Source organism: Osmerus eperlanus, chromosome 22 (assembly GCF_963692335.1).
Source record: "Osmerus eperlanus chromosome 22, fOsmEpe2.1, whole genome shotgun sequence".
Classification (NCBI taxonomy): Eukaryota; Metazoa; Chordata; class Actinopteri; order Osmeriformes; family Osmeridae; genus Osmerus; species Osmerus eperlanus.
This window is the reverse complement of record NC_085039.1, coordinates 5,287,527-5,303,130: the sequence shown is the minus strand read 5'-3', so window position 1 is coordinate 5,303,130 and position 15,604 is coordinate 5,287,527. Positions and strand designations below refer to the sequence as shown.

The 15,604-nt window shown below is 40.6% G+C and overlaps 1 protein-coding gene across 1 annotated transcript in view; it reads left to right on the top strand.

Moving 5' to 3' along the window:
- The window catches only part of LOC134008710 (heterogeneous nuclear ribonucleoprotein L-like), a 56,912-nt gene that overhangs the window by 27,836 nt on the left and 13,472 nt on the right, over positions 1-15,604 (top strand). Inside the window, exons 2-6 of the mRNA XM_062448213.1 lie at positions 6,745-6,863; positions 9,527-9,764; positions 10,153-10,238; positions 14,164-14,260; positions 14,406-14,478. Coding sequence (XP_062304197.1) covers positions 6,745-6,863; positions 9,527-9,764; positions 10,153-10,238; positions 14,164-14,260; positions 14,406-14,478 — 613 coding nt within the window. The remainder of the gene's footprint in view (positions 1-6,744; positions 6,864-9,526; positions 9,765-10,152; positions 10,239-14,163; positions 14,261-14,405; positions 14,479-15,604) is intronic.

Sequence of the window (15,604 nt, the reverse complement as noted above, 5' to 3'; positions counted from 1 at the left end):
AAATAAATAAGAACTGTTATGACCACCAAAGCCAATACAATTTCTCAAACTATCACTAACCCAACATATTCTAATCCTAGGGTCTCAAAAGACACATAACACGATATAACATGTGAATTTATCACCCTTTTGTGCGCTCGTCAGCACACTTTCCCTGCATGCTTTTTTACGACTTTCACGTAAAGGATAAGTTCTCCGGCCTTATCCGATTAATTTGTACGACTTGCACGTACAGGACGAAAGATCTTCTCCGGTCTCCGCCCTATTAATTTCGTACGACTTGCACGTACAGGACAAAGCTCTTCTCCAGTCTCCGCCCTATTACTAACTAAACCGAATTATTGACCATAGTCTAAACAACACACATTTAGACAACTCAAATTACACAGAAGCCACAAAAGAATATTTACCGGTTCTTTCAGGATCCCGCGTCAGTCAAAGCGCAACCAGTCAAGCACCCCCTCGAATCGGCCCCGCTTTCTCTGAAAATTTTGGATAGAGGTAAAGGCGGCAATGCCGGATTGATCAGATCACCTTTTCTAAGGGAGTCCTTGTCCGTGATACGCCGAGCAGGCGAGGATCCCCTTACGGGCCACCAAGTGATATGGAAAAATTCTAGCGGCACTGTGTAGATTTGAATAGTCAAGAGATGGCGGTTACAATAAATTTATTTTGCTTATACAGATCATGATTTAACAAAGTACTTTGTGATCAGTCATAACGAAGGAGGTGCTAGCCACAGGTCGTTCGCCAGAGTGATACAGAACAACCCCAAAACCCTGCCTTATATAAACTTTAGATCAAATGGTTATTCTGAACTCTGTGATTGGTCAGCACTGCTCAGTGACAGTGACTTCATATCAAGTTCCCACGGTTCTTTATTGTGGCCTCTCTCCCCAAACCAGTAGATAGTAAAACCACAGGGGTTCACCAGTCAAATGGTCAACTGTCCTTTGTGTGGGCCACTTCAAATAAGTCTACAGGAAGGGTCAGAGCAGCAGATCACAATAACAATACAGTTGAATCCACATTTGTCTCCAGACCAACTGTCTCTTCCTCCCCAGGTGACAAGAACTCTCTCAGGTCACCCAGACTTCCCGTCTCCTAGTTATAAAACTGCAAATGGCATCTCTACCAAATGTAGTTGACTCTTAATCAACTTTAGACTTCCGTTAAAACACATTCCTCATATATGAAACACACACATTATAACTGTATTCCAAAATTTCCATGACACTCCACAAAACACTTTTAACGACAGAGCGGCTTGCTTCTACCAGGTGTAGTAGTACACAAACTGGAGAGACTTGTGAAATTGCTCTCCTTCTCTCTCACACACATGTAAAATTACCACTGTCATATTTACAAACCTAAATTATAAATGCAACCAAGCTCAGAACCAATGTGCCTACAGGGCCATACTACTTTTTAGGGATACAGATCCATTCTATGACAACAACCTTAATAGATAAGTATGGACACACTGACACTCGTCACCATCTATATCTATCGATCCAGACCAAAAATATGTCCAAAGCACGGACCAGCACCACAAAGGCAGGATGATTTTGATGAGAATATGCTTTCACTCAACAAGGCTGAGAGCTCACTTGAAGAGAAAGGTGCCTTCTTTTGTATGCTAACTGTTAGCCACGGTTTCTTCAAAAACCACTCCACGTTAAACCTGCGGTTACTTTTATCAGCAGTTTGAGCGATGAGAATATCATGGCTGATGGGCACCACCAAGTCTCTTTACCTTTCTCCTCCAAATTAAGGGTTAATAGGGTATATATAAGTGTATATAACCGGTGCTCAAGTATGAAATCCACTTCATTCATTTTCTCAAGTTGTCTGGCGTTTGTGAAGCTAACAAGCTAGCTAAGACAATCTACCCTCCTCGCTCTTCTTGTCGACTAATGTTGGCGCCAGACAGACAGACAGCCAATCATGTCTGAAATACAAAATGACGCTGTAGTGGGGCTACCCATAGATATATATATCTATGGGGCTACCGGCTCTCAGCCCCACTTGGCATTACATTTGTGTGATCCACATTACATTACATTCTGAGCATGCGTATTAATACTTTCCCACATCCAATGTACATTGCATTGTGAGAGAGGAGCTAGCCCCACCAGAGCCCCACCTTCACGATTAGCCTACTACTGCGAACTAGTGATGTGTCGTTCGTGAACGATTCGTTCATTTTGAACGAATCCTTACAAGGACTCGGGAGTAACGAGTCCTCTCAAAGAGTGATTCGTTCATTTTCTCGTGGCCTCGCATCGGGACTGTTGCATAGGCTCGTCCAAGTAAACAGAAATGATTTGTTAATTTCCCAACTCGGTCTTCGGGTACGAGTCTTTGGATCATTTTTCACGTGACCTGCATAGGCTCTGTACTGGTAGCTAGAGGAAACAAACGATTCGTTCATTTCCCGACTCGGTCTTTCTACGAGTCTTTGGATCCTTTTTTTCACGTGACCCGCATTGTATTTTTTAGTAGAGGAAACAGTTTCCTCATTCCCTTGGAATGGCCGCTGTTTTAGTAAGACGTGAATGATATTCGCTCAAGTCATCATATTGACTGGTTTTGTGATTTTCACTTTACATTTACTGTTTAGTGCAGTGTAATTGTTTGCCGTGATAATTAAATGCTAGTGTGATAATAAATGACTCCCCCGTTGAAATGAACGAACGACTCGAAAAAAGATTCGTTCATTTTACTGAACGAGATTCAAAGAACCGAATCAATGGCCAATCTGAGTGTTTTCTTGTTTCTCGTAACGTAGCAACCATGGTAAACATTTCTAGCTTTCAGTTTCAATATGGAGGAGAAACTAATCGCCTGTGTGGCTGCATATCCAGTCCTGTACGATACGTCTCTGTATTTGTACAGAGACATTAATAAAAAGAATGAGGCCTGGCGCAAGGGTTGCCAATGTTGTCGGTGCTCCTGGTGTTTTTTTTGTACTTTCAAATTCAGTCTCGTCACATTACGTAACTTCGTTCTGTGGTAACAAGCTAGCTAGCCCGGCTGGGACTCCCTAGTCGTATCGCCAGATTAGCAGAGACTTCGAGTAATATAATTAAATGTTTTTACACATGTCAACGTGTATGTCTATTAAAAAACTTTTTTATAGGCTACAAGTTGTTTTTTGATCGATATTGCGAGTACGTAAACCCAAGTCTGCACACTTTGCCATGACGTTATATGAACTACAACAGTGACTTTAGAGAGCTACAACTCTGCATTAATCTGTCTGACACGCCCTTGAGTGTGCTGCACTTTGGTAAGGCAAGCGATGGCAAGCGATTTGCGTCGCTCCAGTGTGAACGCACCGTTAAAGTGTCAACGGAAAAAATTTGCTTTGTGATTAGCTTTGTGAGGGCCGCTATTTACCTCAAGCTGGCTTTGGTGCATTGCTGTCAAGGGTGGAGTTGACTGGTGCCGTTTTTAAGGCTGAGACCTGGCCTTAATAACGCTTTGAAGAAGGGACTCCCACACAATGCCCCACATAGGAACACCAAGTCCTGGAAGAGTAGATATTTCTTAAAATTGCAGTTGACATATTTAAGAAGGGATAAAAAAAGAGATACATAAGAGAAAGTGAGACAAATGAAAAGGATGGAGCGTTAGAGAGTGTTAGAGAATTATAACAAAGGAAAACGACAGTCCAGTGAGAGGAAGTGGAAAGAAAATGGGAAGTTAGAATTATAGATGTAGAGAATGGAAAGCCAAGGATATGAAAGTTCTGTGTGGTCAGAGAATGTTAGACATTGTTCTAGGCCAGGCATCAAATGGAGACAGCTCAGATATTTAGTGGAAAGCAACTTTGGGATTCAAGGAGTGCCTCCTGGTAATTTTATCCCTACAAAGAAGCACCCAAGTTCTTTCTTTATTCATGTTGTGCTTTCTGCTTCTGTGCCTGTCAGAGATTTACACCATAGATACATGTTTCACTTCCTGTCATTCTGGCAAGCAACATTATGATGTTTTTTTTCTGTTTTCGCTCTCCCTCTTCCTGAGGAAGATATTTGATTGAAAAGGTCTCACTTCATAAATATGTTCAACACTGAATTAAATTTGTCTCTAACAAAAGCTCTTCTCCCAAAATTGTTTTTATTTAGTACAACAACACTTTATTTTAACTCCGTAATTCCATAAATATTATTTCTTCACAGAATGGGGGATGGGGGGATGGGGGGGGCAAGAGAAAGAATGCGGTTGATTGAAAAAAACGAAAGAAAAAAAAAAACATCTCGCTTCAAGCACAGTTCCTGTCAGCAGGGATTCAATTTGTCTCTGTGTCAGAAGTGGAGCAATGTAGACTGGCATTGTTTTAGGGAGGAGAAGGGGGGGAGGCAGAAAGGATTGATAGGGGAAAGACAGAAGAAAGGTTTAGGCACTACAGACAGCTCTTGTAATGGACTGATCAGGGGGGTACGGGGGCCTCAAGCTAACGCTGCTGAAAAAAAGCAGGCCAAGTAATTGCTTGCTGAAAGTCCCTAGCCAGGCTTTGAGGAAATGAGGCAGTCGAACACCAAGTATGAGTTAAAGGAACTGAAGGCTTGATTGGAACTCAAGTCAACATAGTAACGCACCTTTTGTTTTGTTCTTGAAGAGCCTACTTAAAATAAAAATAACAATTTATCCCACCTCAAATTCTGTTTTTAAATAAATGGTTTATATCATTATATAGCTTATATTAAGTATACAATTTACTTTAACTACTCCCCTGGGGAGGACAAATAAATCCTAAATGTAGGGGGGTCAGTCTTTGAGAATAGCCAAATTAACCCTCGTGCTGCCTTCGGGTCACATGACCCAAAGGTTCATAACGAACCATCGTTGTGTTTACCCAATTTTACCCAATACAAAAACAAATTAAAATAATTTTCTTTTAACCTTTGCAATGTGGGGGGTCTGAGACAGCCCGACGGTTAAAAGAAAATGCTTCACTTTGTCTTTGTATGCGGTAAATCTGTCGCAATACGACGGTGGGTCACATTGACTGATGGGTCAGAATGACCCGAAGATAACACAAGGGTTAACAATGCGTGTAGTCTACCCTCCTCAAGCAAAAATATTGAGGAAATATTTTTACTGAAAATGTGGAAAGATGAATTCATCAAATCTTCTGACATTGCTTTATTTATTTGAATTGGTTGTGCACTGGTTGTGCAAATGTACATGTAATCACTATTTGCAATACTTTTTTGCAATATAATTTCAATTAAAGTTCCCATTTACAACATCTACCGTATTTTTTGAAAAACAAGTCACATTTTCTATAACCCGCACTCCACCAGAATGGGAGCTTTGTGTTTGTAAATCGGATTATAACCCGCACTGAAATATATGCCGCACTTGATATGGGAACAATGATACCAAGCAAAGCACAATATAAGTTTTTTTTGCTGATATAAGTGTTGAAAACTGGTCAACAAGGGCTTGTAAATGTGCTGCTACTTGAAAACTCTCACACACTTATTATTTAGTGCTTCCTTTTTCCTCCTTTTCTATCAGCGTCCCTTAGGGCTTTTAACTATTAGCATCCTTTTTTCACCTTGACAAAACTGTGACAGCAGTGTGAAGTCACTGCGATGTGGTGCGAAGAGCTACGATTTTGCAATCTGCTCTCTTAGCAGTACGTCACTTACAATGATATTGATTTTAGGTTGCAAAAACATTGTTACAAAGGCACCAAACCACTAAATGTAGTAGTTTAACTTTTGGCTTATCAACAGACTACCAATGCTCAAACCCCTGGCATTTATTTGTGGCTTGCATCTCAAAATAAGTTTGATGATTTTGTCCACTACGACATATCTCTCTAATAATGCCAGGAATCTGTTTGTGTTTTTTTTTTTTTTCTTATTCTATTTAGCATAGAATCTATTTCATAATTCTGTTTCGTTATTTAGAAGCAAATTCACTTTTACAACCGATATTCAGCTGCTTTCAAAGGGGCTGGCTAGCTAAAAGAACGACAAGATAAAGTGGATGTACTTTCAGTGTAGATCTGTGAATTTTGTTACGTTGATTTATGTGTTTACTGATGTCAAAACTGCCTGCACATTGCAAATGTACAAGCGCTGTATGGTAAATTAGGCCTACAATTATGACAACTGGCTCAAACATTGTGCATGTAATGACTTGTGTTATGAACTAAATGTGTAGATGTTTGTGGTGGTAAGACAATTTAACAGAGAACCAATATAGTACTGTGTGATAAACATAACATAAGCAATTTATAAAGTACGAAACAGCAGACAAACGAAGTTTACAAAATCATTTGCATGAATGTAGACTACCACAGCATTGGCAATTTGACTAGAATAGATGTGGAGGTTGAACAAGTACTTGAGAGATGACAGAGCATTTAAATTGTGATCTGAGAAATATAGGTACCAAAACCACTGAGAAGGACTGTCATCACCAGCGGCATCACAGGCACTGCACTATCTATCTATAATTTCAGAAATCTATGTGTCACACTGACATCATCGCGGACACTGTGCCCTATCTTTAATTCTAGGAATCTGTGTGTGTGTGTGCCATCACGGGCACCATGCACTATCTATAGTTCAAGGAAGCCGTAGTTGTGTTGTGTAGTTGTTTCACTGACATGTTAATCACCGACTGCATCACGGGCACAGTGCACGGTCTGTTAATTTTTATGTATTTATTATTTGCGTTTGTCCTATGACTGCAATGACTTAAATGCCCTCTGTCCTCTAGGACAATGGGGAGGATGCCCACAGGATTGCCCCCTCTTCAGTGGTCCACGTCCGGGGCCTCTGTGAGTCTGTTGTGGAGGCGGACCTGGTGGAGGCTCTGGAGAAATTCGGCAACATCTGGTAAACAATGTTTTGCCTCTTTTTTTGATATTCAGAGTCAAAAATCAAACATAGAAAAAGCCTCTGCTGGGAATCTTTGTATATCTGTATGTTTGAGTGTTTTTGAAGGGTCTATATTGTGTGTGTCTTATGGAATTTTCGCACTGTTTATACCAACATACTCACATGTGGTATACACATTTGAACATTAAAGATAGAATATGAGAACTACTCCATGACTTTACATTCACTTACCCTAACCCTTATTTTCTAATTTCTGCTTTAGTAAACCAGATACAAACTGTAACCAAAAACTCAATGTACTGATAAGAAATGTTATTCTACGCAGTCTCATCACCCTTTTATGGGTTTGATCAATGTTTGGACTATAAAATGGGATACGAGTGTTTGGTCTACTAGAATTACAAATATTTCTGGAGTATTTTTGTCTCCCATCAGCGAATGTTTATTTATCTTCTGAGAATGTTGGGAATCCATGTCAGTGCTATAAATGTCCCAAATACTTATTGAAAAACAACCCTTGGCCATCAACGACCATTAAGGGCTTTTAAATCAGTATCCTGTATGTCATGTAGAGAGGAACTTCACTTAAAGCGATGCATTTTATTTTCAGCCCATGTCCACTCACTAAATGTATTGCTTTTAACATCAGACTACCCATTTACCAAAGGGTAAACTGGTCAAGGTAGGGTATGTACATTTTGCAAACTTAACTATTTTACCATTTAAACCGTACTTTTGGCTTAAGTTTGAAAGGATATACCCCCCCCCCCCCCCCCCCCTTTAAAAGCCGCTCCTCCAAAACACATGAATGTGCTGCCTGTCTACTGCTGGGAGGTAGGTAGACAGACAAGTAGCCCACTCAATCATTGCATGCCGTCCATTCACTTTGTTCAGTCCAAATTAAATGATTGGTTGTGTTTATTACAGTCCTGTGACGCCCACAGATATCAGATTTATTAAATTTCACTGTCAAACCTTTAGATATTTTGGTTGCTATCAGGATTTGTAGTTTATTTCAGCAAATATGACAAAAAGTGCTTCTCAACAACATTACATACCCTGCCTTTAGCACCTTTAAACATATTCTTCATTTATTGAATAGGCCTATGTTAGAGAATACAAATGGAATGTGCAAAAACAATATGCGCACAAATATCCAACGACATCTCCCTCCCTCGTTTGTCCAACGTCACCTGATATTTCTATAACTCGGAGGTCACGGCTTTGAGGATAGAATGGCAGTTTGATTGCAGGGGGACTTGACAGTGTGGTGCTTAAATACCAGTCGTTTCCCGTTGCTGTAGTCAGAAATGGAGATCAGGCGAGTGTATTTTTAGGCCTGGTGCAATATCGATGAAGGTCCTTTTGAGTGCGCTGGGGGGTGACATAGTTTGACACACTGTACGTGAGCTGTCAGTTCAACTCAAGCAGATTAGGAGAGAGTGTTACCAGTGAGTAAGTGAGAGAGTTAATGAAATGCATACTATTTTGTTAACCATACAGAAAGGATTGCACTGGGCAATGAGTTACAGAGTTATTGAATGTTTTACAAACTACATTTGAAGTATAAGAGATTTTCAAGTCTATTGTTTATGCCAACACCAGGCATTGTAGACATCAGATTGTATGTTCAAATAAAGTCTTGTACCATCTAATTACTTTCCAGCAATTAGATGGTACGCTGTACTTCACTGTTAAACAAATACAGTTGATGAAGCGCAGGCATCTTGCCAGAGACTAGAGTACAGAAATATGATATTGCATTCTGCTTTCTCTAATCTTTCCCCCTAAATCGATGGGGTTTGGAGTTTGGTTGGGTGAAACTAATTCTCATACAAGCAAACACTTTTAATTTACCACCCCTGCTTTCAGTCTATAAGAAAAACATTAGGCAATTCAATGAGGGAATCAGGGATCTGAAATTGGAAATGGGCCACTGTGAGATACCGGCTGGGGTATTCAGTGTGCAGATAGTTGCTCGCTGTGTGTGAATGCTCTCTCTGTTTGCTGTGTTGAAAGCCGCAGATTGAATCTGAATACAGATTTTTTTTTCTGCTCTTCCAAATGTACGTTGCAAAATGAAGGCTGTAATTCCACAGTGAATAGATATTGTAGTATACAATTTGACGCAGGCTTGTTTAGTATAATTTATCCAATGCTTCAGTTGCAGGGCTGAAATTCAATGTAACTGATATGGAGGCATGGAAACTGTACATAGAGCACGCCCAACTCTGCATACAAAATATCAAGGTCAAAGGAGATTTTATTATTCTATGCGTATGTGGTCATGTGCATATAGTGTTAAACTCTACCGAAACATAAAAATGAAGATGTACTGTAGGCCTGCATCCAAAATACTAGATATTTTCAGTTACAATCAGTTACTGAACAGTGATGAAATATGTCTGACTAAGGTTTGATGTGTGCTGGGTGGTGATTCTGGAGCCAGAAAGTCAGAGCATGATAGATATGCATCTGCAGACAGTTTGTCCATTGCCATTTTGCAGTATAAGGATACTGGCATGAAGAAATTGGAAACAGAAATCAAGCACAGTTTGGAGCTTTGATATTACAATGGGACAGTAGGCCAGCCAGCCCACTCTTTGTGTTCACTCTTTATTCGCTTTCGCTGTCTTGATTTCCACCTTTCTTTCCGGCAGCTATGTGATGATGATGCCCTTCAAACGCCAGGCCCTGGTTGAGTTTGAGGGTATGGAAAGTGCTGACAAGTGCGTAGCGTGTGGTGCTAACGAGGCTGTCTACATTGCTGGCCAGCAGGCCTTTTTCAACTACTCCACCAGCAAGAGAATCACCAGGCCTACCAACTCAGACGACCCCAACAGTGGCAACAAAGTCCTGCTCCTGTCAATTCAGAACCCACTCTACCCAATCACTACTGTAAGTTGAATTTGTCTTCCTGGTTTGCATTCGGAGTACTTACAAAGTAGGGAAATGTGTAGAGGAGAAAATATAGCAGTTGATTATTTCATGGAGCGTTACGCTCGGTGGTTCTCATGATGAATGTGAAGCAACCTTTCCTCAAATGAGCAATGTTCACAGAAGAATGGGTTTTTAAGCGTATTTCAATTGGAGCGAGCCCTCTTGTTGCAAAATGTAAAAATGCACTTTTAAGTTTTTTGTGCAACTTATCATTCCGTCATGCTTGTTTTTGCGACAAAATCCTCTCTGATGTTGTTGTCCTTTAAGCATGGCATACTTTTCATTGTGCTTGTACAGCTGTCACTCACTTTGTGTGCATGTTTGTGTGTGTGTGTGTGTCTTCCAGGACGTTCTGTACACAGTCTGCAATCCCATAGGCAACGTGCTACGCATCGTCATTTTCAAACGCAACGGAATCCAGGCCATGGTGGAATATCCTTTACTGGAGTCAAGCTGGGTTGCATCAGGGAGGGGAAGTGTGTGTTTGTGGGGGTGTTTGGATGTGTGTATGTGTTTGTTTGTGTGTGCGTCAAAGGTATACAGGCACAGAATTTTAAGTGTCTGTGCTTCTTTGTGTTGGTCTGCTCGTCTTTGTATGAAAGTATGTGTGTGAACAAGGAGATGTCTGTCTTTGTGTATATTCTTGTGTATGAGTACAGCCTAAATATGTCAGCATGTGGTATTTGTCACCGGTGAGTTCGAGGGGCAGGGTGTCAGTCCACACGCACACACACACATACTCACAATAATAACACATTCTCTCTCAGGCAGTACAAGGCTGTTGAGAGGAGATGGGTTAGAGTTCCTCACTCCCACTCGACCCGGCCCTCGAGAGCTGGATCAGGAGTAGCAACACACTCCGGCCCTCTCATTCTCAGAGCTCCCTCATCAAATATGGATGTGCCTCGGCAACACACACACTTTCGGGGGGCGGGCGTGTGACACTGACAAAATGGGCCGATGATTCGGAGGACGCTCTTGAAGGGGTAAACACACCTGAAACGCCAGTGCCAACTCTCTCATCTCTCCCGGCCCCTGGAGGAGGTGCTCAGTCCATTACGGTACCTGAATCTGAACACTGTGTCACACTTACAGATGATTTAGTACACACTAACCCCTATGACAATTCTCGGTTGTGTGTTTGAACAGCTAAACAGTTCACCCTGTGTCTGACTCATTGTAAGAAGTGTATATGTGACTCTTAATAGTACTGTAATGTTGGGATGTACCTGAGTTGAAAATATGCATTTGATCAGATTAGCTGTAGCAACTAATGTACACATAGTACTGTAGGTACCGTGTTCTAGTTCAGACAAGGCAAGTTAGTGAGCACACCATATAGTGTGCGATCTCATGTAAAGTCTTTGCGTTCCACAGTCTTCCGACATTAAAATAATGTTAGACGATGGATCATTTTTTCATGTTTTATAGACGTTTAGCAAAGAGAGTTAGAGCGGTCTTTATTGACTGGATCTTTTTAGATGTTTCACTTCAGCCCAGAGGCAGCTAATTATCAACACTACGGTTGTACACCCCCAAACACACACTGTTCATCTCACTAATGGGACGATTTCAACCCCCAAGTGCCAGAATCGTCCAATAAGATGCGAGGAGGGGGGGTAAACTAAATAAAAGGATGCTTGAATCCCATAGTTCGTGCCCTTCGGATGTGTTCACCATGGCAATCTAGGTTACCAAGGGAGACCGTGCTGCATGCATCTGTAAATATGGCCAATTATGAGAACAATGGTGGTTTCATCTACTCCTGGTTCTCATGTATGCAAGACAATGTCCACAAAACACTTTCAGGTATAGTGCTTATCGGGTTCATTATTTATCTGACCTTATACACAGTGTAAATCTTAAAGCTTCAAAGCAACCAGGATTAGCTTCTCCATAATTTTTTACCAATTAACTTTCTCTCTTTTTTTCTCTCTCTCTTGGCATACTGTATCATTAGGACAACATGCAATTCTAGATTCATTCTGACATAGGATGAGCATACAGTAACATACTGCAGAATATAGGATGGCTCACCCAATACAGCGCGTACCACATGGACTGAGACCTTCCTGGATTCGATACCAGCCTGGGCCATTTCCTGTCGACTCTCTATCCCTGCCTCTCCTGTCAATCTCTAACTGTCCCTATCTAATTAGCAGTAAAATGCCAATAACGTCTTGAAGAAAGAAAACATACTATTTAGTGGCAAAATATTAAGGAGGAAAACCTGCTTGTGGCTGTACTAAATCATTTTACCAAGATAGTCTACAATGGAGCAGAATGAGCTAGTTGCATGCAATCTAAATATATCATAATGACAACAAAATGACAGCAATGATTAATTATTGAACTTCTTTATTGTTTGTAAATATGAGCTCACTCACAACATTTGTTTGTGTGTAAGCCTACAATAGCTTCAGGAATCTACAACCCCAATTCCAAAAAAGTTGGAACGTTGTGTAAAATAAAAAACAGAATACAATGATTTACAAATCTCATAAACCCATTACGTTATTCACAATAGAACATATAAAAACATGTCAAATGTTTAAACTGATGAAATGTACAATTTTAAGGAAAAAATAAGGAATTTGAATTTGATGGCAGCAACACGTCTCAAAACAGTTGGGACGGGGGCAATAAAAGGCTGGAAAAAGTATGTGTTACAAAAAAAACAGCTGGAGGAACATTTTGCAACTAACTAGATTAATTGCAACAGGTCAGTAACATGATTGGGTATAAAAAAAACTTAGAGAGGCAGAGTCTCTCAGAAGTAACAATGAGCAGAGGTTCACCAATCTGCGAAAACCTGCATCTACATATTATGGAACCATTTCAGAATAATGTTCCCCATCGTAAAATTGTGAAGACTTTGAATATATAATCATCTATAGTACATAATATAATACAATTATTCAGAGAATCTGGAGAAATCTCAGTGTGTAAATAAATTCTGCATGGCTGTGATCTTCAGGCACTACTGCATAAAAAACAGGCATGATTCTGTAATGGAAATCATTGCATGTGCTCAGAAACACCCTCCAGAACTCATTGTCTGTGAACACAGTTTGCTGTGCCATCCTCAAATGCAGGTTAAAGCTCTATCATGCAAAGAAGAAGCCACATGTGAACATGATCCAGAAACACTGCCATTTTCTCTGGGCTAAAGCTAATTTAAAATGGACTGCCAAAGTGGGAAAACTGTTCTGTGGTCAGACAAATTGAAATTTAATTTTGGAAACCTTGGACGCTGCGTACTCCAGACTAAAGAGGAGAGGGACCAACCGGCTTGTTATCGGAACTCTGTTCAAAAACTGCTTTTCTGATGGTATGGGGGTGCATTAGTGCCTAGTGGTCAGCTTGCACATCTGGAAAGGCAACATCAATGCTGAAAGGAATATACAGGTTTTAGAGCAACATTGCATTTGCTTGCATCCAGGCATCATCTTTTTCAGGGAAGGCCTTGCATATTTTAGGAAGACAATGTTAAACCACATCCTGCATCTGTTACAATTGCATGACTTCGTAATAGAAGAGTCCGGGTACTGAACTGGCCTGCCTGCAGTCCAGACCTTTCACCAGTTAAAACCATTTGGTGGATCATGAAACAAAAAATATGACAAAGAAGACCCAGGATCGTTGAGCAGCAAGAATCCTGTATCAGACACAAAAGGGACAACAGTCCTGTCCCACAACTACAGCAACTGGTTTCCTTAGTTCCCAGACAGATACAGACTGTTGTTAAAAGAAGAGGGGATGCTACACAGTGGTGAACATGGCCTTCTCCCAACTTTTTTGAGACACGTTGCTGCCATTAATTTCAAAATGACCTTTTTCTTTTATTGTACATTTCATCAGTTTAAACATTTGACATGTTTTATGTGTTCTATTGTGAATAACATCATGGGTTTATAAGATTTGTAAATCATTGTATTCAGTTTTGTTTGTTTTTTTACACAATGTCCCAATTTTTCTGGAATTGGGGTTGTATTCCAGCTCCCTACCATGAAATGAATAGGGCACTTTAAGTAGTATTCGTTAGACTATTACTTCATTTAGTCTACTAGAGATGCAATTTTGTAATTCTTATGCTTCATAGATGTCATAGTTGTATTGTATTACCTTATTTGCATAGCATTTTAATCTCCCTGCGATTATTTTGCGTAGCCACAAGCTAATCAGCTCAGTCACTGTAAACAGGTTATAGTTGTGTGCCTTTGTGGTGCCCTGCGCTGTCCTATTTCTCCCTTGATATTTACTTTGTCATTGTGACAACATGCTTGCCCTACTTTGTTCAGCGTATTTGAATTCCATTGAGAATCCCCCGCTTGCTCTTCCTTAATGGTGTCGCAACGTTTGAAACGGTTCAAAATGCCCAGAAGGCCAAAGCTGCTCTCAACGGAGCCGACATATACGCCGGCTGCTGCACCCTCAAGATTGAATACGCTCGGGTAAACATACACACCCATACACACGCTGCTCATACACACACACACAAGACGTGCTCTTACACACATACACACTCCACCAGGTTCCTTCCCTGTGGACCCCTAACACACATGCACTGTTGCTCTGCTCTCTCTCCTCCCCACGCAGCCCACGCGACTCAACGTCATACGTAACGACAACGATAGCTGGGACTACACCAAACCCTTTCTTGTCAGACGAGGTAGGACTTCTCCCTCTCTTACCAGAGTGTCAGAATGCAAGGATTCCATCAAAATTGTAAATGAGATAACCCTCTCAGGGAGTGTCATAAGAATAGTGTGTGGATAAAGCCATATACAAAACGCTCATTTTCAGAAATTCAACTCAATATGAGTACATTGTAGTGTGTATTTCTACATAATGTGCTATTTTGAATATATTTTCGAATCCTAGCCTAAGTTTTTTTTTTTGTGTATTTATTATGAGGAACTAGTATGGAAAGAAAAACCCAGCCGACCCCCTCATACCCTGGTTTGGTTGTCATTGTTGAATCGCAGTCAAAACCATTTCTAAACTCCTCCAACCTTCACACTTCTACAGAGGCATTATCAGTTGAAATGGGCTGTGACAAGAAATGAGTTACGCCACCGTGGTTTTACACGTTGCTTAAAGAGCTGCAATGAATCACAATTTAGCAGACTGTCTGTTAAGTTCAATTCACATCTACCTTTCCATCTTTCCTTTTTTTTTTTTTAGCTCTTTTAAATGAAACGTTACAAATAAACACTTGGGGTGTCATTCATTTAAATTTATATTACTGTACATTAATTGGAGGAGAGTGGATATATATATAGACAGTGTATTTTGTGGTTTCTATTCATACTCACACATTACCTTCTATTTAGTTTACCACTTCCTGTGCTTGACAACGCTGTAATTCGACAATTCTCTTTACATTGTCTGTCATTCACTATATATTGAGGGAACTTCACCAGCAACGGTGTGAAGGACAATTGTCTCTTAGAAGGGCTCTCGAGTAGCCTAACATATACAAATTCAACCTGACCTTAACCTTCCTCTTCAGACAATGCCTTAGCGTTTTAGTCTTCATTTAAAGGTGACATGACATGCTGTTTTTGGATGCTTTTATATAGGCCTTAGTGGTCCCCTAATACTGTATCAGAAGTCTCTTTCCCGAAATTCAGCCTTGGTGCAGAATTACAGCCACTACTAGCAGTCCCACAAGGAGCTTTCCTCAGAACACGCTGTTTTGGTGTCTGTAGCTTTAAATGCTAATGAGAAGCGGAGGGGCGGCACCATGCGCTAATGTTTACAATAGGTGCGTTCGACATGGACTGCAGCTGCAT